General features: G+C 41.6%; 1 protein-coding gene across 3 annotated transcripts in view; it reads left to right on the top strand.

The window, feature by feature from the left end:
• Positions 1–573: 573 nt before the first annotated feature.
• Positions 574–26,152, top strand: part of LOC6606889 (irregular chiasm C-roughest protein) — a 77,701-nt gene continuing 52,122 nt past the window's right edge. The window contains exons 1-2 of one of the 3 annotated variants that reach the window (XM_002031647.2): positions 574–761; positions 21,931–22,287. In XM_002031647.2, the coding sequence (XP_002031683.1) occupies positions 22,197–22,287 (91 nt within the window). In that variant the 5' untranslated portion in view covers positions 574–761; positions 21,931–22,196. Of the gene's footprint in view, positions 1,492–21,577; positions 22,288–26,152 lie in introns of all 3 variants that reach the window. The other 2 variants (XM_032721782.1, XM_032721781.1) reach the window with 2 other exon arrangements.

Here is a 26,152-nt window from a genome sequence, read left to right as displayed (position 1 = left end):
TCATTTAAAGAAAGGAATAAGATGATTTTTAATACAAGCGATTCAATATTATTTTGTTTAATAAGCAAACAAATATATATTCAACAATATAACTTTATATATATTTTATAACTTTTAGTATTATTATCAAAAGATAAAAATAAATAGTGACTTATTTTGTCATTCACAAAAACCTTTTTATCTTTTGCCACTGGTAGTTTATATTTCTCTCCCAAACTTGACAATTCAAGTTCATGAAGCGTTTGAGGTAAGCTTACCTACCACTTGCCTTCCACAGATTGACAACCAAGACGGCTTTTGGATTTTACAACCAAAACTCTTATACGCTGGCCCTTGCCAGCCGTTCTGGCATTCGAAATCGAATCGGCCAACAGCGTTGGCCCACTTACAGGGCTCACACAAACAGGGAAACTCAAAGGATTCGACTGTTCGGCAAGTCGAAAATGCACGACCCGAGCGAAAGCCGAAGGATCCGAATCGTGGAGGGCGATGGCAAAAGTGGCCAAAGCCACGAATGAATGGCCAGGCGCTTTAGTACTGAAAAGGTCGTGGATTTGTGTAGTTGTCGTGCTCCGTTGCCGCCGTTTGTCGTTCTCGTTCTCGTTGTCGTGTTGTCGTTGTCGTTGTCGCTGTCGTACGGGCATCGCATCGCATCGACTCACATCGCGTAGCCGCAGTGTTGACCGTCCGCATCCGCAAACTGGCGAACGAAGCAATTGGGCTGGAAATCAAGAAACAAGTGCCAGCCAAGCTCTTCGAAGGTATATCTCAATAGGTTATCGCAATTGTTGAATGCTGAATATACAACAACCAAATAAAAATAGAAAACCGTCAAGCGAGACGAGAGTGCACGTGCTAGAAGTAGAAGTAGAAACATCTCAAACGCCTGCGTTAAGTTTCTGAATGTGTTGTTATGCAAATCGCGTCCTTTTTGGCTTGAGGCAACAATACAGTGAGTGTGTGTGAGTGAGTGCGATTGGGAGCGTTTATGTGTGTGCCGCAGTTACAGTGTACGACTATATATGTATGTGCGCTTGTGTACGCGCCCACAATGCATAAATCAAAATACACATTATTGAGTCATAAATAAAGTTCGCATCGGCTGCTACTTTAAATATTGGCCTCGCGGCTGGCGGCGATTCGAAGACGAGAAAGTTAGCAGCACAAGCAAAGCAAAAGCAAGGCCGACGAAATCGAAATTTATGCCTCGCACCCGCCAAATACTTTGCCATATTTTTTGCTCAATTGTCTGCCGCTGCTCCTCCAACTCCTTCAGCTCCTTTTGATATGATGTGTGTGCGTCTCGCTGGCTGCATAAAAACTCGCTCAACGCCAACACGCCCTCTGCAGGAGCAATAAGCAATAAGCACAGCAGCAGCAACAACTCCATTTCCTAACCCCTGCGGGCTGATTTTATTACAAAGGCCGTAAAAAACGCCAAAAAGCGGAGTAAGCGCCACAGCAAAAGGATACAATACGGCCAGAATAGGGGTAAGTGCATGTGGGAAGTAAATAGCTACCAAAATAAACGTACATATACTTTTGTACCGACATACCTAATCTTCAGACGAAAGTGAGCGCTCAAAAGTATGCTAGGAATAATAATGCAGGCCATTGTGCTAGGAAGGTTGAAGCATTAAAAATAGAAACATTTATTCTATTCAGCTGGGAGGTATGTGGAAATGTAATGGTATTAAAGCGAAAACAATTCCACACAAAAGGCCTCAATACAAGAAATAAATTCAGTGTTTAAATTCCGGCAGTCTCCTTGTAATAATAATTCGGAATTGAATGAAAATAAAGAGTATTATTGAAAACAAATATAAGACGGTGTAGGAAAATTGGGGGATTAAAATCTCTTTTAGGAATTTTATTGTAATACATATGCCCTAATTCCCTAAGTAATAAAGTATCATTTTCTTGTCAACGAATGGCAGCAAATATTACCTGAAAAAATGATAAAACAATTATGGAAGACGAAACGGTTGTTACTTATAACCAAATAAGGATCACCAGATTTGTTTTAAGCATAGTAAACGGAATTTTAAATCTGCTTCTTTAAAGTTTTCAGCTGCGAATGCATTTTTTATAAAAATTTGTCAGACTTAGCTGGCATAAAGCTTAATAGGTTTAGTCATCAGTATTGCTGAAATTCCCTGCTGATCTCTTTGAAGGCACAACGCCAAAGTGGGTCACACAAATGAGTGGAACTTACAATTTGTCTGCGATTGTGTCAGGGATAATATTTCCCATTGCCTTTGATCATTTGGTTGATGCCGGGGTGTCAGTTAGTCAGTCTGGGAAGTGCGTTAGTCTATCCCGAGGAGACATAAGCCATGGAAATCATATTAAAATGCTGTCTGTGCATAACCTACTTTTTATTTCTATATACATATATGGCAAGCAGAGTAGTATACAACTCTGTGAGTCTCGCACCCGTTTGCATTGTGGACGGGCGGGCTGGGAACATTCGTATTCGCATTCGCACATATATTGTTGCCATTTCACTTTTGCTGAGCACGTCTTCGCATCTGGATGTGAATGTGAATGTGGATGTGAATGTGGATTTGGGTAAGGGTATATGTGTGGCTATGGGTATGGGTGTTGGCAAGGCTGCAGGCTCTGGCCAAATGCGCTTTGTTGCCGCCATTGTCAACATGGCCAGAATCGAGGAGCGGCAGCAGGAAATTTTTGCATTTTTCGGCTCAGTCAGCGCAACGTGGCTTGGCAACCGGCCAGGGAGGCATCCGGGGGTGGGGAGCTATCTCGTCTCTGATTTTCTGCAGAGCTTAAATTATTAAAAGCCTGGTCCAAAACTTAAGGCTTCTTCTCGCATAAATCAAGCTGGCCAGGGGACAACCTGGCGTATGCGCAACTTTAATAACATGAGCAGCAGCTGCAAAAGTTTCGCCTGTCAAGGGGAGCAAGTTTAATGCAGCATGTAAATATTGTCATGACACACGAAAACTTTCACTGGCCCTTTGTTGACAGGCTCTCGAGGACAACGGCTGAAAGGATGCGAGTCGGTGTGTGTAGACAGCCGAGATTTATGAGCACAAATGGAAGACGAAGCGTGTGACTCGCATAAAGCACGGAGTGAAAAGTTTCACAATTAATTTTAATAGTTAATAGCGGAACTATGCAAGATGACTTTTGGGACATCCGACATAAGCAGCAGGTTGCTGGGAACAGCGAGAGTAAAAGTAACGAAAATATATTCACCATTAGCAGGTTACACATTTTCCTAATATTGAATTATTATTGCAAATGAAAAACTAGATTTAAATGTAATATATGGGCCAATTGGGAATCGATTACATAGGTTGTCAGATGTAGAAAAACGTTGTTCGCCTGTGGATATATTTTTGAAATGAAATGATTTAATTTGTTTTTTTTATGTTGATCACAGAAGTACATGCTTTATAGCACGTATTTCCCTTTGCCAAATCATTCCCCCTCTTTCAAATGAAAGCGCTTTAAATCGCACTGGCGAATATCACATTTCAAAGTAAAGAAGAATTGAAATCAAAGCTTTGGCTGTACAAAGCCAAATAATCCATCAAGTGGCATTAACTTGAAACAATAAATTTCACACACAGCTGCAGAGGTAAGCCCAAACCAACATAGGTCTGGAACAACTCGAGCTCGGGCACTTGAAGTGCTTGATAACTAATTAGGTTTCAAATGCCTAAGCACACACACTCGTACACTGCTCGAAAAAAGTGTCAGAGTAGCGGGCAAGGGGAAATAAATCCGTTGAGAGTGTCGGTAATCAAAGCTGCTTACAGCCTGCGCTTTTATTGTATTTTATGGGGAATTGAGCATCGGTTTTGCGCAAATATCTTTGCGGATTTTATTTTGTGCCCAATACAGTAGATGGGAATGACCGATTGAATTTCGTTGGAAAACCTATCAAAATTTGGACAGTCAGCAATAGGCTTTGAATAATTGGTTGAATAGCATAACTTGAGAAACGAATTTATATGTCTTCTTGCTTCAATGTATAATTAAATGTTTGGAAAACTATTAACATATGATACGGAACGTTAACAAAACATTTGTTTAAAATTTTACATAAGCTCATTAATACTTTAGACGATCATGCATTATTTAGGGATTTGGTTCAAAGCTTAATGGAAGTTATCTGGTCCTCTTTCTAAAGCACAGTCATGATTGCTTGACTGAAATAAACACAAATTCTTTTAAATATGAAGCCATGCATTCAGTTCGGTTTATGCTAAATCTCGACCAATGAGCAGACAACAAAATAACTGAAAAGGCTAATGTACTTTCAATGTTGACCAGTACACAACATTAAAGGAGGACCAAAGGCGGGCAAAGCGTACCATAAAAAGCAAAATCCGAAGGATGAAATTTTTTTTTTAGGTGGGGTATTACTTGCTGTAGAAAATGAACCCATTGAAATGGTCGACCCAAATCTGCACGGGGCAAGAAAATGAAGGAGTGTAACAGCATAAAAAGTGAAAGAGCAACATGAGCTCAAAACTACGGCCAGAACTCAACTGGCATATTGCTATAGACCCGGAATATAGTAAACTTTGCACTAGTTACAAGGAAAGAGTATGGGGATTACACTAAGAGCTAGACTCATAGGGTTTCGAAAGCATTCCCGATTACCATTTCTTTTATATAGCTACATTATATCTTGTATATAAAACCATTTCTATCAAAATGTAATACCATCATATCGTAAAACTATAAAAGCCCTGACAGTTAGTTATGCAAAGTGTATTAAAAGCATCGTCTTGCCGGGCAACTTTCAACTCTCTCCCACACTTTTTCCCTCCTTGGGGCTTTTAGTTTTCCACCAGTTTCCCTCTGCGTTTACCGTTGGCATTGTGTGCGCATAATAGTCTGAAATTAAATCAGCGAGCGCGTGGGTAACTTAAAATAATAGCCATTGCTTATGTTTAAGTAAAATATGTACTTTGTGTTCGAAATAAGTGACCGGGATGGAGAGAGCAGACCGGGCTGAAGTTTCTGCAGCTGCTGCGTCCCTTTTTCTCTCTCCTGATTTCGGACTACTTGCTTATTTCCGTTTCCGCTTGGCCTGCTGCTTGCTGCATTTTTTATTACCAGCTCACCGTTCTGGCACATTATTTAGACCGCTCCCTACCACCTACTCCCTCTCCATTACATTTCGTTTTATTACTGAATTTCCATTGCATAGTTTGGGGGAGGCGCCTAAGAGATTAGCTTGATTTTAAGCTGCAGTTTCGCCAGGCTTATCACTGGCTAAAAACAAACAAAAATTTGGCTACACTATAATTTAAGGCTGGCAGGATAACTTTCTCCGATTCCCCGTCTTTATTGACACTGGCTAATGTCTGTAATTCTCTGTTTGCCCAACTCTGGTCAGTGGGAAATGTCGGGGCGACTGCGGCAGATATATTTCAATAATAATAATTAATATAACGAAACGACTGCTTGGTCCTATTGATTTATGGCCTTTGGTAAATTGTGGCACTTAGTGTAATTGTTTATGTATATGCCGAAGGTTCTACAAATGGGGTCTGGGGTAGCCACTTGATTAGTGACTACACCTACCCGAGTTATACTCCTGATATACCTGGATACACCTGGAAAGCACACACACACACTATTGACACACATTTTCCAGAAATTTCATTACGATTTTAATTGAATTATTCATTTCCATTCAAGCTAGGCAATTTGTTTGCCATTCCAGCTCAACTTTATTTTAACTGATTGTTTAGCTGTGCTTTATTAGGCCATTTCAAAATAGTTACTTAAATATTAATTTCATATTTAAATCGTTTAACTGTTATTTAAATTGAAATATTCCTCTCTGAACTGTAATTAGTACTTCGGGTAGACTTACTAATTCATTAACAATTATGAAAAATGTTTTGATAAATTAAACAATTGATATTCAATTAAATTTAATTTTTTTCTTATAAAGCAATTGCTTACAGATTCAAATCTGTACTTTTTCGATTATTTGCTAATCTTTAAGTTCCTTAAACAAATCGATAGCAGACTGAGCGGAAACGATTGCTGCTTGTATTAAAAAAACATTTACTTACCCAAAATGTAGGAAGATAAACCACAGCAAAACAAACATGCAAACGAAATGAGCGGAAGCAGACTTCTGGCATATGAAATGAGCAAATAAAAGAGACATTCAATTATCTAAAAAGCAAAACAAATATGAAAATTAATTTGACATGTTTGACATTTTGGGCAAACAAAGGCATGAACATCAAAGGGGGCGCAGGGGCGTGGTCGACTGAGAGTGACAGAAAATGCCAGAAAAACATTTGATTAACCCAGATAAAAGGGCATGCAGAATAGGTTCTGGAGAGGGGGAAAATGGCATGACAAACGCTTAACTCTTTAATCAGGAATTCTTTTTGACCTCGCTCGGCTAATTTTTCACGCGAATGTAAGCATTTTCGCTCGACCCTCTCTTTTCCAGAGTATTTTCTTGCCGTTTTCGTCTTTCGTTCTTTTGGTTTCTGCCATAATTTCTATGCGCGAGTCACGCAAACTTTTGCGTCTCGAGTCGAGTGTTCCTCGATGTCCTCCGTGATCCTTCGTCTCTGTGTGTTTGTCACGCATGAAGCGCTGACAGCAAAGCAAACAGAAAACACAGGACGAGCGAACTATTAAAAGCAAACTGACGCACACACACACACGTGGAAAACTAAAGCGCACGAGGCCTAAAAAGTGTGCAGAAGCAAGGACATTGCGAAAGGATTTTTTCGCAATAAGCAGCAGAGGCTACAATGTTTCAACCGCTGCTGCTGTTTCTGCTGCTGCTGTTCATGCTGATGATGATGATGGCTACGATGAGAAAAGGGCAACAAAATATTTCCTGTCTGCGCTTAAAGATTTCCCAGACTCACACACACTCTGCCGAACTGGCATCTAGCCTGGGGCCCTGAAATTGAAAGCGCGTTGCATGTCAGCGACCCTCTCTCCCGAACACACCCCTTTTCCTACCCCCTGGGCCACGCCCACATCCGTCTGCTTAGGTCCTTACTGGGCTTGCAAAACTTGTGCGACGCGTATGAAAATGATGCCAGCACACGCATAAATGTCTGTGGGCAAGCACATCATTTTTGCCTTTGCTGTCGTCTTTTGATATTATTCATACCCTAAAAAAAGTATTTTCATATTGATTATATAGGAATCTGCATGCCCAGCTAAAATAAAAATGTTAAATTAATTTTCTTAACTTAATCTTGTCCACATTTTCATAAGCAATTTCCTTGCCATGCCGCAATATTTAAATTATTTATATTTAGCAAAGAAAGAAAGTTTTACCGAACAAATTGAAAATATTAGAATGCCTTGCAGTAAGAGTATTTTGAGGTTTATTTAGCTCGCCCTTCCTGCCAGCATATACATATTTTTCCGCAATTTACCGCGCCATCAAAATAAAGTTGAAGTTGACTGTTGCCGGTTCATGCCAATGGCAAAAATGAGAAGGCCCCAAAGAGCCTTATTCGTGCTGCTGTTTGTTTTTTGTCTGCCGTGAACATCATCAGTATTTGCCTTGCCATTTGACTGTCTGATAAATTTAAACTTTTCATATTGGTAGCCTCCTGGAAAGAAGATCCAGAAGATTTTTGCATTTAAATGGGCCTCAACCCAGGTGAAATGTGCGCCACGTTTCCTGTTATTTTTGTGTCTAGAGCTTGAGCCACTAACTAAGCTCTAATGCCAATAGAGCCCCTATAGATTTCCCCCTTTTGGCTTTGACTTCATATTTTCATAATACACATAAATAAAGACATTTTGGCCCACTAATACCCACTCTCCCTTTTCAGCACACGCACACGCAAACCCAGCTAAAAGTTGAGCAAAAAAGTGAAGAGAAAAGTTTTGGTAAAAGTTTTTTACCTAGCTTTCGAATCGAAGCGTAATCAAAGCAGCCGAACACAAACAAATGCTAATGCCAGGACTTAGTTTTCTGGTAATGATGTAGATGTAGACGTATGTGTGTGATGGTGTGCTGATGCGTTGGTGTGGGTTAAGCGCGTGTGCGGCGCTAGAGGAAACGACAGCCAGTTACGTGACTTTTATATTCTCAACGCATTTTTGGCCCACCCACACACCAACAGGCAGGCAAAAGGATTGGGGAATAGAGTATTTTATCCTGATATGCTGCCCTGACCAACTTTATATAAGCCATTTTTCGAAGGGGCGCTGCTGTCAAAGGCAAAGGTCAAGTCCGCCGGTTGAGTGCTTCGCTTGCTTCACTTGCTTATGCGGGACGTGACCGGGATGAGGATCAAGCAGTGCTCAGTGCAGCATTACTTTGTATCTCTGATCCAGGCAAATCAATGTGAATGGCTGGGGCTAATTATAAAACTCACCGGCGCAACACCTTCTGTCTCAATTAGGACAATTTGGCCCAGTCATTAATGTCAATTGAGAGTGCGCGGCGGCAAGTGTGGCAAATGACAATGAATAGACAAAAATGGCAAGGGAAGCGAGTGGGGCGCGAACCCAAGGACGAGAAAATTAGCGCATGACTTTCAGGCGTAAAATGGAAAATCATTGCGCCAACACCTGACGCCTCGAGTGGGTCGCACGCATTACGTGATTTTCGTTTATGATTTCTGCTTACTTTAACTGCTTGCCCGCTTCCGTTTCCGTTTCAGCTTCAGCTCGAGCTCAAGCTCCAGCTGCACGACTCCACGTTTGTCCCCGTATCTGGCAATAAACATGAATATTTATGCGCAGTGCCACAGACATAAATATGTTGATATTCGTGCACATAATACAACCGATATATGGCAATGGCCGCCTCACTAGCACACACACACACTCGCACACAGGACCAGTTGTCATTCATCAAATCGCATCGATTATTGTATATATCCATATATGGAACAGTACTGAACAGAACCAGCAGAAGCAGCAGCAGCAGTATCAAAATTTTCCCTTTTCCCTAACATCTCCGCACCCGCGTCATTTGTCATGGCAAGGAGAAACACCAGAGCAATGGTGATTTATCATATTTACCTTGGCCGCACAAGCTGTACATGCACAGGTGCAAGGGTTCAGGACCCTAATGCAATTTGTTTCGCGCTCTGGCTGTCGAGCATTTTATAGCCCCAACTAGAAACCGGGTAGGAAATCCAAATAGAGAGAGAGAGAGTAGAATCCGGCTAAGAGCACTCTGCGCTCGTACATGTGTGAGTGTTAGTGCCGGCTTCCATGTGTTTGTGCATTCATTTAAGTGCTTTGCATAATATCTAACAGGAGATGGGACAGATAGTGCAGCTCTATGGGGTCACGATTTACGGCAATCATTATGCTGTCGAAGGTATAAAAGATTGTCATCTAATACAAGTATTGAAAGGGTAAATGAAGCTCCAAAGTTCAAGGTTCTGAATTTGTCAAAGAACTGCACTGAATAATAATAAATAAATAATTTCGATGTCAGTCAACGAAAGATTTGATTTTAGATTAATATCGAACATTATATATAATATAAAATATAAAACTTTGTGCAGAACTTGAGCAAGACAAGTATTACGCATACGCCATGTTGGCCTTGCTTATTTATTATCTTATCTAAATAATCTTTGCGGCAATACTGCCAACTTTTTCCAAATTTACTCAACTTTTTCTCCTAAGTCTAGAGTTCTTCCAAAACTCAGATTTGAGTTTGCCTCTGCAGAGGAAAAGAAAAACAGAACTTAATCGGCATCGCAGCTTCTTGGGAAGCACATAGTACATAAGTATTTCTGAGCAGCTTTCTGCATAATAGAGCTACAATATTGTTCCCCTTAGAGGGGATATAAAAAAGGAAATGCCGCAGAAATAAGAAGGAAAATCATGAATAAGTGAGTGCAATCAATGCCAGAATGTTTGCGGGCCAAGAGAAATTCGAGAGTATTTTCGTGTGTGCCTGCTTACGTGAAGAGCTTAAAACGATTTGTAGCCTTTAATGCGCCCCGTGGCCTGACATAAGACACGTGGCATTCACAAACTTCCTGCTTGCCGAGGTCCTTTGTGTTTTATGCGACACGTTTAGTAATTCGATAGCCCGGCGTACACATTTAAATGGCAAGCTTACACAATTTACCAAAATGTCTCCCCTATGCCCCCCGATCAACACTTATTTGTATTTGCCTTGGCAGCGAATCGATTATTCAATTTCGGGTATGCTTGGCGATTGATTTTGATGGATTCGCTCACATATCGAATGACGCTGTTTGGCTGCTCTGTTAATTTGCATCAATTTCGGACGTCTAATTTGATTTGATTAATGTGATTAATGTGGCCACTCTCCGTGCTACCCACCACTCGCAAAAGGGTTGTCTAGGGGTGAAAGGAAAAAGGGAAAAAATCGAAATGGCGGCAAATCGGAAAAGCGAAAACGAGAAGCTGCGCCAAAAGAGTGCCAACTGGCTGATGGGTTTGTCAGTTGGCATCAAAGCGCATTAGTTTGTATGGCGTCCAAATTGGTAAGGCGGCGGGCACTTTGCAAACACACCTCTCTCAAACATATCAGCGCCTAAATCTGCCAAGCGCTCTATTTTTGGCCCACACACACCGGCACACACACAAAAGGCGAGAGGCAAACAATACAAAAAGCCCAAAAGTGGGCTAACTCTCTGAGTGCACAGCTACCAAAAAAAGACAGAAAACAAGATGGAAAATAGAGAAAACAGCCCACTGCAAAGCCTGTCAGCCAAGAGGGAAAAAGGGCCATTGGATGGGATGGGGGCACTTATGTGATAGCTCCCGCTTTGACGGCGGCACCTTTTGTCTATCCATGTGTTTGGCCCAATCACAGCACAAAAGGGCGGAAGAGGGCGACAAGTCTTTGGGCTTTTGGTACACTGGCCACAAATGTTTTTATTTTGAAGACTAAATACTTGTTAGCCACGAAATCGAAGCACAAAATTCCAAATAAATGAATGAATATCTAAGAACTGGTACTAACCGGGCTGAGAATAAACAATAACTTCAACTTTAGTATTAATACAACATACTAAAACATTTTAAGTGCAGCAACTTCTTCGGGTTTTATTTGCATGTCGCTTGTCGCCTATCGCCTCTTTAATCTCCTATTTTAGCCATGGGCGTTTCGGCATCTCAACTCTGACATATGACAAGAGGAGCCTGCTCAATGGGTGGAGAAAGTGAGAGCCTGGAAGTTGGGCCACACTTCGGATCGCGTGGCTCATTAGGCCAAAGCCAGCTTAATTACGGCTCCTGGAAAACCTTCAATTTAAGATGTTGCCAGGACAGCTGCCAGTGACCACTTTCCAATGCCTAATTGGGATTTAAGGGGGAGCTGGGCAAATAATTTCAATTTAATCGCCCCGCGAAACTTTTACTTCTACCTAATTGTTAAATCAATGAAACCGAAATTCAACACAATGCACTAATTACAAAAGTTGCGAGCGGCGCTAATTAGAGGACAAAGGCAATCGATACGAAAACGGAAACTTGTTACCCAAGCTCAGGAATCACCGGGAAAAACCAACCAAATGCCTCAGCATTAGCCGAGCAAATTCCCAGCGTCTTTCGAGGGCTTTCCAATCAAGCCCGCTGTCTGAGACTGGTTCTCAATGCCGGACTCCGTTTGAATTTCAGTCAAATCAAACCGATATCCTCTCGGCAAACAACAGCAGAGGGAAAAGCAAAACAAAAGCCAGGCGAACCAAGCACGAGTGCAAAATAAAAATCGATTTCGCCGGCAGCTGAAATGCTGGCAGCAAATAAAATAAACGACACATGGCTGTGAAACGGAAACTGCGATATGCGAGCTGAGAAACAAACAGACACAAAAAGATAGACAGACGGGGCTGAGACAGACGAGGCCAATAAAAAAATACGGAGGGGGGTGCAAAAGGAGAATGGAGACAGTGGCAAGGACACGATAAGTTGCAGGATATTCAGGCCAAGACAGGCGAAAGAGTCACAGTCACCATTAGATGTTTGCATTAGGACGACACCATACTTTCACGCCATACTCCCCGCCCCGTTGCTTCACCGTGCTCTACGCGCCAGAGGAAATCCAAGAGTCATGTAATTTATTTATTGCCGATTGCAGATAAGGCAACCAAGGCTACTTACAAAATGTATTAACTAATTGCTTCCCGTCAAGGTCGCGTCCTGTCACCCCAATCCACAAACAGACCCTGAAAAATCAGATTCTCGAGGGCATCGCCCCTCAGTTTCGCCGCTTTCTTGATAAATGAGCATATTTCCCATCCTGCCGAAAAGAGCACAGCAAACTCGGCCAACACCAAAATGATTCGAGGCTTGTTTTTGTGGCTGATTATCTCTAGGTTGGACAGGACTAATGACCAAGAAGTGTGTGGGGTCCTGAGTGACGGACCCAAATATTGGTATTGCCTTTGCGGTTAGTTGAAATGCTAAGGTTGGCCTAGATAATAATTCCTAAACTGATTTCATGTAAATTGTTTTTTGAGCTAACTAATAATAAAACTGGATTTCATTAAATTACCAAGACAAAGAGCTTATTTTGGCACAAAAGAGTTATGAAAATGTACGGCTCGGTGATGAATATCAATAAAAACTTTTAAGTTCTTTACACATTCATCTTTCTTTCCGCTGCTTTTATAAGCCAGTTAGATCCCGTCCTGCTGTGCACTCTTGTGATTTGCAGTCCCGTAGGACAACCGTCAGAGTGCACCGACATATTGAAATTTGATGGCGGCAGTGCACCACTGCAAATGTCCCCAGCGGCATTAATTTTATCAAAGTCGAGCTGGCTGAGGGTGTGCGTGTGTTGGTGTGCCCGTGTCTGTGCTTGTGTTTGTGGCAAGTAAAATTTGATCCGGTGCAACAGGAGCGCGTTACAAAGGAGCCTGCGAGGATGTCTGCGCGCGTGTGTGTGTGTACCTGAGCCTTCCCCTGAACTGAACTGAACCGAACTGAGCTGAACTCGTCGGGTATTATAAATCAAAGCCAGGTGGCTGCCACGCCCACAGCCGACGGCGCCATAGGCGGCAGCATCCTTTTCATTTTGCCTACGTGAAATTAGTTGCGTAAATCCCAACACGAGAACGCACTCGACAGCAACAAATTAGGCAAAAAGCTTATGTAAGAGGGGAATAAAAATGAAGGAAGCTGGTAAACTATGCGCTTAATAGCGGAGCGGTGTGTGCAATAAACCAACTCGGGGCGAGCGAGATGGCTGGATTGGGGGAGCGAGACAGAGACAGAGACACACACGCCATACACATATGTACACATATGTATTTGTGTGTCGGGGGGCTCGTCTTTGGGGAAATAAAAGCGTGGCAAAAAGTGCCAGGCTTCATGTTAATTTTCATTAAAATTATATTAACTTGTAACGTGGTTGCTGCTGCTTTTGCTGCTGTCGCTGTTGCAGAGCAAAAAGTGAAAGAGATAGCCGGGAACGGAGAGAGAGCGAGGGAGACGGGGATACACACACACACACACACGTGCGGCCAGGCGACTAATTTTTAGTGTCCTTGCAAGTTTATCAAGAGCGGGAGGGCGGCGTAAATGTGAGGAGACCAAAAAAGCGAGTTCAAGTCCTGCGGGACACTTAAAATATTTAAATGCGCAAAATAATAAATTAGAAAATTTTTGTGGCCCCGAAAACCCATTCCCCCCAAAAGAACTCAGGACACAATGCTCCTGTACTTTCACCCCCTTTCGTGGTTACTGGGGTTTGCAGAAGGCAGCCTGGGCAGCTGGGTTGCTGAGAGATTTGGCCCAAGACCTTGTTCGTGTCCGTGTCCAGGGTCTGACACTTAACATGACAGCGCAGGGCGAGGTGGGCGAAGGTTCCCAAGGCTCAACTGGGTCACTCGGATGCGGAGCGGAAAAAAAACTGGGCTAAGCGGCTGGAAAAGTAGCTAAATAAGGCAGCAAATTATACGAATTTTCCACAAAAAAAACCATTAAAAAAATTCAGAATCTGCTAATTCCTTTAACATCACTTGATACTTCCAAAACGTATATTGTATGACATATAAATAAACGTAATAAGATACCATAACTACATGGGAAATTTTTCACAAATGTTCCACCTTCTGATATAAGTTATCTAATTCCACGTCTCGCACCTGAGTTCCATAACACCAGCTATAGCCTTTCAATGCCTCTTTGCCCAACACAAACATTCGTCTAAACATTTATTTACACTTGAAGTGGCCCAAAGTTTTGCCCCAGCACGTCGGCCACATCTGTCATTATTGTAATTGTCAAGTGTGCAGCCATAGAGGAACATTCGGTGGGCTTCTATTGACGCCGAGATATATAAACCATTATGAGTTGCTCTCGGTCATAATAATGTCGCTGTGAATGCGAATGTGAATGTCTAGGTGTGTGCTTTACGAGTCGGTTGGCGGCAGTTGGCCATTTATTATGTTGCCACATAAACAATATTTTATTTAACATCATTACCACTGTGTGTGTGTGTGGGAGTGTTTTGTCGTATATACTGGCATATATGTATGTATATCTGTGCGCTTGAGGGACTATAAAAATTGTCAGCTTCTGCGGCTGCTGCGCTTCATTCTTTCGCTTCGCAAAGGACCACATAGAGCTGTGAATTATTTCACGCTTTGCTTTATTATAAAACACTTTTATGTCTTCATATAACCCAAACATTTTGAGTGCCACACACACAAGCACAGGCACTCACACATACATACCAGGATCTTCCGTTTCCGCTTGGCATTGTTTTTGGCGAGCTTTCATTGCACATCCCACTTGTGCTGTAAACATAAATTTGACGCCGTAAAGAAATATCAAAAGTATTTCGCCTCGCTTCGCGCGACAATAAAGCGCATCATAATAACAATAAGTGAAGGTTCTGCTTTAAGAAGCCTTTCCGCCAAAGGCCTAGAAGTCAACCAACACATTCGCACCCCTCGAACACATACATTTCAGCTGCAAAAATTCGCTTCAGTTAATTAAAACAAAACATTTTCAATTACAAACGTGAAGGGGCTGGTGGGGGCTGTAATGGCTGGCGGCAACTGCAGCTGCTGCTGTTGCATAGATACATACAAGTATACACAGTGCAGCCACAAACACGCACACACACCTAGGCGCGTCGCTATGTTATAAGGCAGCTGCAAAAAGTGCAGCATACTTATGTGGGCAACCTCAGTGGCTGTTTGCATAGGTGTGCGTGTGCGTGGATGTGCATGTGCAATGCCAGGAGTTATTGTCACTGCAGCTGTTGCTCTTACTGCTACATTTTATTATTATTGTTGTTTTATCGCCGCTGCCACTGTTGTTTTTTTCTTGTCAGCAAGCAGCGATGCATCATGAATATATTAAAATACAAGATTCTTCTCAGTGTGAGAGCTGGCTGCACCTCCCTACTAAACAGCCTAGATGTGCGATATACATAGATAATGATTGAATAAAATTGAACTAATTAACCGCTTACGTAGTTAAAATATACATAAAACATTGCCTTTAGTTTGATTTAAAATATTATTCATTTAATAAAATTAGTTCTTCTAAAGAAATGAAAACAATTGAGCCACAATAATCTAAAATGAAATGGATACTATATCAATCAGAGAACTGCAAGGGTGGCATTTTTTGCCACTCGACTCACACCCTACAATTTAGTGTGCGGGTGCTAGCCGCCACGCACATCGCGGGTACTTACAAACACACAGTATAAATCTGAACATGCAGACAAGACACCCCGTTGTGCGCGCACCCGAATCAATACGGTGCTGTGCGTCGCGGGTGCCGATCACACTCGGTCACATTACCGTTAAACACATGGGTGTTTCCAAAAATACTCGGGTGTTTCCAAAAATACTCGGGTGGTCTCTTAGATAGTCGAGTCAAAGACAAGATGCGTAACTCCATACGTTTTACACTTCATACGTTTACACACTATTCTTTCGGCGTGGCTCTAGACTTTGCCGAATACTTTGTAAAATATGCCCTTCATCTTATTATTATATATTATTATAATTATATATATTATATTATATATTATTATATTATATATTATTATATTATATATTATTATATTATATATTATTATATTATATATTATTATATTATATATTATTAATATATATATATATATATAATTTAATTATTAATAATAAATATTAAATATAATTAATTAATAATAATAATAATAAATATTATTATTAATAATTTAAGTATAGATTATAGTTAAAATAATAGTAATAGTAATAATGCTAATAGCCGAATCTATGTACATAATGTCACAAAATTCATTTCAAAAATGACTTTATGTAAGAATATTTTTCATTAGAGTATTCAGCTAGCGACGTGTGAAAAATTACAAGGCAATAATTCAAAACGGGTATATATACCCGTCACGCTTCCACCCATACAAATTTTAGGCGTACAAAAAATGACCAGAGAACTGCAGCCCGCGTACAAAAAATGACGTGCGGCCGATCGTTGACTGTGCGTCCACTCACCCAAACGGTTATTGCGCAGCAGGCCTCTGGTGGTTTTTTTACTCGTAACAATAACACCACGTTGGTAAAACACTCGAGTATTTTGAGTTGCCGCAAGTAGGGTGTCAAAAAACAAAGGGGTGCCTAGAGTACCGAGTGTTTATCGGGTGGACGTAGAGTGCCAGTGGCGGGCTGCAGTTCTCTGATATCAATACTTATACTAATGACATTGTTTAACAAAGATTTTGATAAAAAATTATATAAGGTCAAACTGTGTATTGATTTCTAATCACTTTTGGCTAAGCCATGACCATTCAAACGCCTCTTCATCGTGGCTAAGTGTTCAGGGAGTTTCGAGTTTCAGAGGACGAGCATGCAATCAATCAATCAATCAGTGGTCACAAATTCAACATGATTAGACTCCGTCTCGTTTAATTAGTCCGTGGCCAGTGAGAGCCGTGAAAAAGTTGTTAACACCGGGGCCAACACGGCAAATGTTTGTGCCGTGTCCAAAGTGGTTTAGATTAATGGTTAGCTTCGGCTTAAAAGGGGAAAGAGGTGGCTAAGTAGGTCATTTTCACGTGTGCATGTCGCTTATCACACTATTAGCGGTGGCTCTCTTTTACCCCTATAACTACACTGGAAATAAAAAACAATAGTACTTAGAAAGTCGATAGTATAATATTATATTTACAATATCTATTTCTCCCACGGTGTATATCAAATTCCGTTTTCCCCCAATTTCTCTATTAAAAATCGACTCAGTTTCATAATTTACATTTCCCCACGCCGTTGGCTGTAACCGAATTTTGTCTGGGGTGAATGGAGCCCCAAAAGAGGACATAAATAGCTTCCCGGTGGGGCATAGATAAACCCTCAGACGGAGTTCCACACAGCTCCCCCTTCCGCCGACCTCTCTGCGCAAGACGCAGACAAATTATGGACAAATTATGTCGACCTGGAAATGAGCAGCGGGCGAATGCGAGCGTGGTTTCAGCCTCATTATATAGCTGGCTGCTTCCTACGCTGTCCCACTTCCTTGCCACGCCCTCCCGCCCTCTGTAGCCCCCAGCCCCCCTCCCGACTGTTCGCATGCGTTGTCGTCTGTTTGGCTTTTGGCTTTGGCTCTGCGGCTTGGCCATATTTAAATCGCAGGAAGTCAGCACCAGGTTAGCTACGGGCCATACTATCCCATGTGCTGCTCTCCACACACACATACAGCGTTTGTGTGTGCCTTTGTGTGCGAGTGTGTTGGTGTGCTGGTGGCCACTTCCGGTCGTTTGTCGCCATTTTCATAATGTCTGCCTTTGGCCCGTAGTCGTTTGTTGATTTAGTTTTGCCTTTTATTTCTCGCACCAGCAATGCTGACGCTGGTTTTATTCCATCTCTTTTAATTTAACAACAGGGCAAATATTTAGGTCGTCACCCGCGCAGCTTGCTCGATTTCAAAAATGCAATTCAAGTTGCAAAATACATATTCCTACATATATATATAAATTCTCGAAAATGTTTTAAATTTTGTTGCGTCGAGGGTGCTTGGAGTGGGCCCCACTGCACAATTTGTTGTATTATTTAGCAAAGTTCACTTGAGCGTGTAGTTGAAATGAAAGTGGGCATGGTACAGGCGCCTGGGGGCGCGAGAAGCGGGGGCGAGCGATTCGGATAAGCCGTGTCGGCAGTTTGCCGGAAATTGAAGCAGGAAAAAATATAAAAATAAAAATATACACACACCTACAAAAATGGAAAACAACAACGGGAACCAGAAGAAATTGTTGCAGTTGCAGGTGCAAAAGTGGAGCTCGACCACTCAGCCCCCCGGTTCATCCCGAAAAATTTCGTACGCTGTAAATATAAAGCATAAAATATGCAGTAGACGTGAGACAGGCTTTTAAAATATTGCTTAAATTTTTATGCGAAATGGGGGCAGTTGCACTTAAAGGGAGGCGGGATTTAATTGGAGTGCCCTGCCCGCCAGCTGAGTTACATTGGGCATTTAAAGCAAGCATTAAATTAATTTGCATTTGGCAATTCAATTTGCATAGCCATCCCGCTGTCAAATAGCTCAAAATCTCCTGACAAACGCAGATGGATATGGATGGCCACACACCCAAAACTATCTACCTATCCAACTATCTAACAATCTAACAATCGCAGGAAATGCAAATCGAATGCAATGCTGTAAAAACAAGTGCAGGAAATCTCGATGGGGAAAGCGGAGTGAAGCGAAATGAAAAACGTTTGGCAGTTTGAAAAGCATGTCAAGCGACTAAATTACCTTTATGCTGGGTGCCACTCACTCAGCCCGCTCGCTTGAGTTTTCCTCTGCTCGGGGTTTTCCGCTTCTCTTCCTTCTTCCCCCATGTTTATCGATTTCGACGGCTTGCGACAGTTCTTCCCAGCGCAATTTTCGCGACGTATGGCTCGGTCTCCTCCTTAAGTTTCTTCTGTTTCATGTTGCTGACTTTGCTTTGTTTGCCGACTCCTCAACCGCAATTCATTTCATTTCAATTGCCCCACAGAAAAAAAAGACAAAAAGAAGAAAATTCACTTAAGTGTGTGTGTATGTGTATGTGTCTGCACTTCCGCTTCCTGCTGTGGCTCTGCCGCTCGTCCTGGCTGCGTCTTTTTGCCCCTTTTGCCGCCTTTCGCCGGCCTGGACTGCATTATGCATGTTGCTCGCAAATTTAATGTGATTTACAATTTGACGATGTGCAGACATAAACGACACAACACACCGAGCAGGACGAAGGCGGGGGGAGGGGGGTGCAACCAAAATGCTCGAGGGTCATGAACTAAGTTTATTGTGCACATTTAAATGAAATTGCTGCGCTCAATTTATTCGCTAAGCGCCCAAAGGCATTGCCAGGTAACTTGCAATGAAAATGTGAATAAAAAAAGGAGCGACTAAAAAATGTGCGCTTTCCGTGTCGATGTTTTGAATATACTTGAATGTACACAAAAGAGGTATTTATTAAATAAATATATTGGTAATAAAAAGTATTTAAAAAACATTTCCGAAATATAATCAAATACTCTTTAAATAATAAAAAATACCATATCATTTTAATATCATTACCAACATGTGTGATTCAAGGGTGAATAAAAAAATCTATTTGCAACCAATTGAAGCAGCAATTTTCACATTTAATGATTTCAATTGTATCTGGAAACCAAAGCACTTTTTAAAAGCGTAGCCAGAGTCAGAAAAAATAAAACTATCGCCGCAGGGCAAAAAACATTCAACCAACTTCACACTGACTCCATTTCCCATTTCCCTGGACTCCACTACCACCATAGCTTATTCATTTCATTTCATTCCGTTCGGTTTGGTTAGGTATTTCTGACCCCACTTCCCATTTTCCCTCGTGCTCGGCCACCTTGTTTTTTGTTGTTGTTTAACATTGCTATAGTTTTATGGAATATCCGTGTTTTCCTTGCCGTGCTGGTTGTTCTTGTTGTTGTTTTTATACTGATTCCTGTACTGGCATCGTTTTTGAAATGTGTGCATATTGTTGGCATAATTGACTGGGTTTTTGTCAATGGTTTTTGTTGGCCCGCCCGTTTTTTTCAGTCGCTACCATCGGTTTTAGGTCCTAATGTGCCATTTGTTGACTGTTTCTATAGGCATAGGCAAATGGGTTCACTGACTAGCCAAGTGACGTGGAATTTGTCGGACCAAAATGGGGGAAAAAAGCCGTGCAGAATTATTACTTTGCTAGATCCATATCAAAGGGGATTATACTTCAGATAGGGAAATTAAACAGGCGCTTACAAATGCACATCTCAAGATCGATATATTACGTATATAATGAGCTTAAAGGATAGCTTTGTCGACTGTTTTCGTAGTAAGGTAATGGGAAAAGTTCCGAGATAGCTGCTAAGAATTTATTTATAACGGGGTGTTTGCTACTACAATATCCCGCACAATTATGCCCTAAGAATATTAACGAAGATGGTATCTTACCCACCTTAATCGTTCTCAGCACTCTAAGTTTTTTCCCCATTTCCCTTTTGTGGTCTGCTCGGCTTGGAAAAACTAAACTTTCCGGGGAGCCCGCCGCGTGGAAACCCCACTCACATAAGTAGAGACACTCTCCGCCGACAATCTCTCAATAAACACTTGCACAGCTCTTAATTACCCAATGCAAACTTGCTCAAGTAACACAACTTGTCCCTGAGGTGTGTGTTTGTGGGTGTTGGGTGTGACTGCTCCTCAGGTGAGACTGCTTCTCTGACCCATCACACCTGCACCTGAACCCACATCCTGTTGCGTCCGCCGTCCTTCTCCTGGCAGCCAACCACCAGGCATCTATAGTTTTTCCCAGGCGCTGCCAGGAGAACTTCGCTTGACTGGCTGTCATACAAGTTTGTCAGCTTGTTTGGCTGCGTGTTAAACAAAAACGTGGCAACAACTTTCAAGTCAAAGTTTTCATGACTCTTTTGTCAATTACCGTTAGTTAGCATGGGGGTGGTGTGGGTGGCAAGGGGAGATCCCAAGTTTTCCCTGCTTAAGACCGTGGCCACACATTAGGCCATTGACAAGGCGATTGGGAATGTCATGTGGCAGAGATCTTCCTTTGTCTCTGCGTATGGGAATCTACATGTCCTGATGTACTGAAAGAAAAAGGTTGGCAATAAGCAGTGCCAAGTGTATTAATAAAAAAAAATGTGAAGAGAATTTAGCACCTATGAACAAGTATAATAATTTGTTCTTAAAATATATGTTGATATGCAAACATCTCATTAAGCTATTAATATTGTGTTATAAAAGTTATATCATATCTGGCCATTTTCTTCTTCAGTGTTCTTTTGCTTTCTGCTTCCCCAATTAATTCCCATCTAAACTCCATCCAAACTTGAGCTATTCGTTTGCGTAACCCAGGCAGATAGATGGAATTCTCCTGTGTGTGTCCCCGGCTAATCCATCATTATTGATTGGCATTAAGTTGTTCTCGGCTTGTGTTCTGGCATTACGTAATGGCCTTCGAATTAATGAGCATTTATTTATGGCAGAGCAGCGACGGGAAATCCTCCAAAAGGAACTGGCTTAGTGGGCAAATATGCGAGCATTTTAATTAAAACCCAACTAACCACATGAAACGACCGCTGTCCTGGCTCACTATACAACTGTCTCTCTTTCTGTTTAATTGCAGTTATCACTCGAAGAGGAAAGGACACGGCGAAGCTCCAAAATGCGAGGCAAAAGGATTTGAAATTACATTTTTAATGCCGAGCGGCCAAGAAAAAGAGCGCGAAATGAGCAGCACGTGCGCGCTTTATTTTAAATATTTATAAACAAACAAACACACACACTGTGCACGAACACACGCGCACACCTACCAACACACTTATCCACACACACACACATATTTAGGTGACCAAAGTTAAGCCTCGTCAAATTCTATTAAAAATTCATCTTAACGGTTATGCGTTTTGTACAAACAGTCGAGCGGCTAAGGAGCCGGGCAAAAAATGTTTGTAAATATTAAAATGAATTTATGTGCAGAGCAAAAGTTTTTAATTAAGTGAAAAGCGAAAAGCCGAGTGGAAACGATAAAAACGACCCGCCAAACAGGAAGGAATCATCGAGCGAGTGAATTAGAGCAACGAGCTTACATATTTGAAGCGATGTTCGAGCAGCCAGAACCCAATTTATTTGCATACCTAATGCCCGTGCAGTGAGCCTCGGCAAATTGCGAAGCCCAGCGCAGAATACTAACCAAACAGTTATCACCAATTGGCCAATCGGATCGGGAGCAGCCAGCTATAACCATGTCCTTCACCGGTCCAATCCTTATATGCCTGATCATGGGAGCCATTACCCATGCCAATTCGCACGAGCATGCCGATGGCTTCAAGCCAGGTGAGTGATGAAGTCGAGGATGAAGTGTGTGTACATTTCACCCTATCAACGAATGGACAAATTAAAATTATTCATTCAAGCCAACGAGTTATTATTATTTTTCCTCATGTAACCGGTATATTTTATTTACAATTGTTTTCTTTGCCATTTGGGATCCCTTTCATTTGTAATGACAATTTTTCACATTTACATTGTTTACTCAAATTTTTTTTCCCAGCCTTCAGTCAGGCTTTAAAATGCCTGTGTTTTTGTTTTTCAACTTTTGTCTGACGCCGAGGACAAATAAAATTTAATTATGCAGCAAAAGTTACACACTTTTAATTAGTCGTTTGTGACTTGAAGTCAAGAAAAAGTCTGTCGAGAGATAAGGTTTACTTGGCTAATTAGGCAAAAGATGGAACCATTTTTGAATTGAATTTAAATGCAAATATGCTGATGTATACCTGTGTTACTGGAGCTATCTGAGTTGGGCCTTTAACAATTTATTCACGCGTTGCCCTTAATTGAACATTTAAATCCATTGTTTAAAGTTCGGTACATATTTTTTCTGACCAAACATTTAAAAATGTGGTCAAGCCAACATTTTTTTCTCCCTTCGGTTTTGTAGTTTGCATAAACGAACAAAAGTTTTTCCCAGCGAGAGGTTGAAATGTTTAAATTAATACGGAAAAGAAGGAAATAAAAATTTTGCAATTTTTACAACTTCATTATGGATATTTCGTTGCCGTAGCTTTTTTCCTGGGCGACATGTGCGCACTTCCTTCCTCTCTGCGCAGCATCCAGTAATAAACGCCAATGCGCTGGCCACAAATCCACAAAAGCGTCACCTGTGTCACCTCCGATGCTCCAGGACGCCACGATGCCAGGATGTCCACCATCCCCATCCACCGTCCATTCACCTGGCAGGAAGCTGTTGCTCCCACTCCCTGCGGTGGCTACTTTGGCCCACTGTTCACTGTTCCAGCCCCGAAAAAATGCATAAATTCACATTTTTATGTGTCTGCGTTGGACTTTACATTAGCTTTGCCACCGATGCTGCTCCTGGTCGCTGATTATCCCCGGAGAGCTATAAAAAATATATATATAACATAGCACTATATAAAGTGTATGTGTATAAATGCTGGATATGTGTGGACAAATTTATTTTGCTGTCCACTTTGGGCCAGGGGAATTTACCCGGCGCTGGCATGCGAAATTGAGTTAAAACCTGAACATTATCATATTGCAGAGCGCTTGCAGGAGTTACGACAGCAAGGTTAACTTTATTTTATGGGTATAAATGATCGATCATTTGCGTTATGCTGGGTTTAAAAACGTGTTAGACACAGCTGGCACATAAATTACGTAATGGAAAATTAGAGACGATGGTCGGATGGTTGGTGGGCGTGGCCCACTTTGAACACGCTTTAATTTCATTATCCAACACTTGATGCCGTTGGACGGCGATGCGCTTACATAATAATTAGTAAAATAAATTTCACCTAAATACACACAGCGAGAAAAAGGGCAGCATCCCAGGGAAAACATGCCCTTGCCCCCGTCCCCTGTCCCATGCCACCCAGCCCATTGCCACAATATTTTTCCATCTCCAGGAAGGTGCGCCAAATGGCCACGTCAAACGCACGTTCACGACCCACTTTAGCCTGGGTGCTTTTCGCCGGCGAAGGACACAGTGTCGTTGGCAAATTATTTCCCATCATTTTTCACGCAAAAAAGCGAAACACTTTTTCTTTTTTTTAGCAAGATGGAGATACATGCAAAGTGGCATTTCGCAGGACAGCAGCCAGTTGTCAGCGGGCGTCGATGTCCGCCAAGAATAATATCAGCAGACTAGCAGGACGACGATGTCCTTGCTGGAATGAAATCTAATTAAAGGCAGCCGAACGTGCAGTTTCCGGACTGCAGTTAACGGCTTCAGCTTTGGCAAAACAGACGACCAGACAATTGCTAAATGTTTTGGTAACCAAAGCGAGCCATCTTCGCCAGATAACGTGGCCATTGAAATTCAGAGAAGAGGTTAAAAGAGCCATTAAAGGGCTTGCTTTGCTTTCGAATGAAATCTGCACTTCAGTTTGAAAACCACGTTGAGGCTTGAACATAGATATTTTGGAATTCTACATTTCCCCCTTGTAATAATGAAATCTAGCCATTTAATTATATTTTATGGTATAAGAGTGATTTATGTTTGTCTTATATCAGGTGGGGCTTAGTTTTTGCTTATTTGAGGTAAATTAAACTATAGACATGTTGACTTCAATTTCGATTAAATAGTTAAAAGCATCCGCTTTCGCAACACATTTCAGAGTTCAGATCCATTTGGAGGTACGACGGTGTCGCTGCCAGCACAAGCGATTTCTAATTCAATTTCGGTGACAGCACATAAATAAAAGAAACATTTTGAGCAGCAGCAGTCAAAAGCAAAGCAAACCAACGAAAAAACTGTAAAAGCAATTCCTTGGCCAAAGCGAGGTAGGAAAATGTAAAGAAAAATACTGAAGGAAAAGGCGCACAAATGTCAGTTTTCCCAGGATTGCTCGAATCCTGGGGCCGCTCGGCCGCAACTACATACCAACTACCACTACAAAAATATCCCACTGTGCTTGTGTGTGTGTGTGTTTGTGTTGGTGTAAGTGTTGGTGTGTGGTAGTGAGCTAACAACATTTCGACGAATCGTTTACCAATTTTTCTGACTGCTGCAAATCAAAAACGAGAGACGACAGAAAATTTCTCTGCAAGCCAGGAGCTGCAAAAAAACTTTTTAAATTAACTAAAAACAGCAAACACAAAGGAGGAGGTTTTTTTTTTGGGGGGTTGGTGAGTGGGACACGTTGTCGCTGGTGTTGGCATTCGGTTTGAGTATTTTAGAGCAAAGTGGAAAACTTTTAGTGGCATGTTTACAAAATAAACTTCAGCTTGCAAAACGGGCAGAAATAAAGAAAAATGCTGATTGCTAGCAACAACAGAGTGGCCGAAAAAAAAATTATTATGATGCGTGGTGGGTGGGTGGTGTTGTATAGTAGCTCTTATGCATCAGCTGATACACATTTTCGGGACAAGGTAAGAACAACGAGACCCGGCTTTGCCAACTTTTGTTTGGTTTGTTGTCACTGTCACTGTGTGTAGGCCAGAAAAGTTTTTTACACCACGTTTTTATTCAGCTCGTCGTTTTGTTGTGTTTTTTGGGGGGTTTTTCGATGTAGTACGTATTGTTGTTGCTCGTGCTTTTCTGCTGACAGTTGGGCAAACAAAGCATAATTTTTAATCTGGCCGGGCAAACATTGTTACATATGCGACACAAACTCACATGCTCCTCCCCCCTTCAAAAAAAAAAAAGGAAGAAAATACTGAAAACTCCACCTGAACGGGGCTTTTAGCTTGATTGTTGATGGGCCACAGCAAAAGCAACAGAGCCAGTTGCGAAAAAAGGAGAAAATTATGTTTATTTGGCTTTGGCCTGGATTTGTTGCGCATACGCAGCGTATGACGCCGTACGTGACAATATCATCAAGTGGGGCAACGGGAATCTGTTGATTTAGCGTTTTTCAGCTCGGTGCTTTTATAAAATGATTTATGCCACATGCGAAAAACTAATTAACAGTTCGGCTAGGAGGTGGAAATGAACCCATCATATATTGCAACCAATAAAAGAAATCAGCTGTGAAAAATCATTAAAGACACACCAAACTTATATTCAAAATTAATCACTTTCGATTTTATATTTAGTATCGCTTCTGTTGCCTATCCCTGAGCTAAAATTAATGAACCTGTCTAGGCAAGTGGATTGCTTGCATTGGTAATGTCAAGTATGATAGTTATTGGCGTCATTTAAAAAGCGCTCCCAGCTTATTAATGCGTAATGTGCGGT

Source organism: Drosophila sechellia, chromosome 3R (assembly GCF_004382195.2).
Source record: "Drosophila sechellia strain sech25 chromosome 3R, ASM438219v1, whole genome shotgun sequence".
Classification (NCBI taxonomy): domain Eukaryota; kingdom Metazoa; phylum Arthropoda; class Insecta; order Diptera; family Drosophilidae; genus Drosophila; species Drosophila sechellia.
The sequence above is the reverse complement of the archived record's forward strand: the minus strand, read 5'-3'. Positions and strand labels throughout refer to the sequence as shown.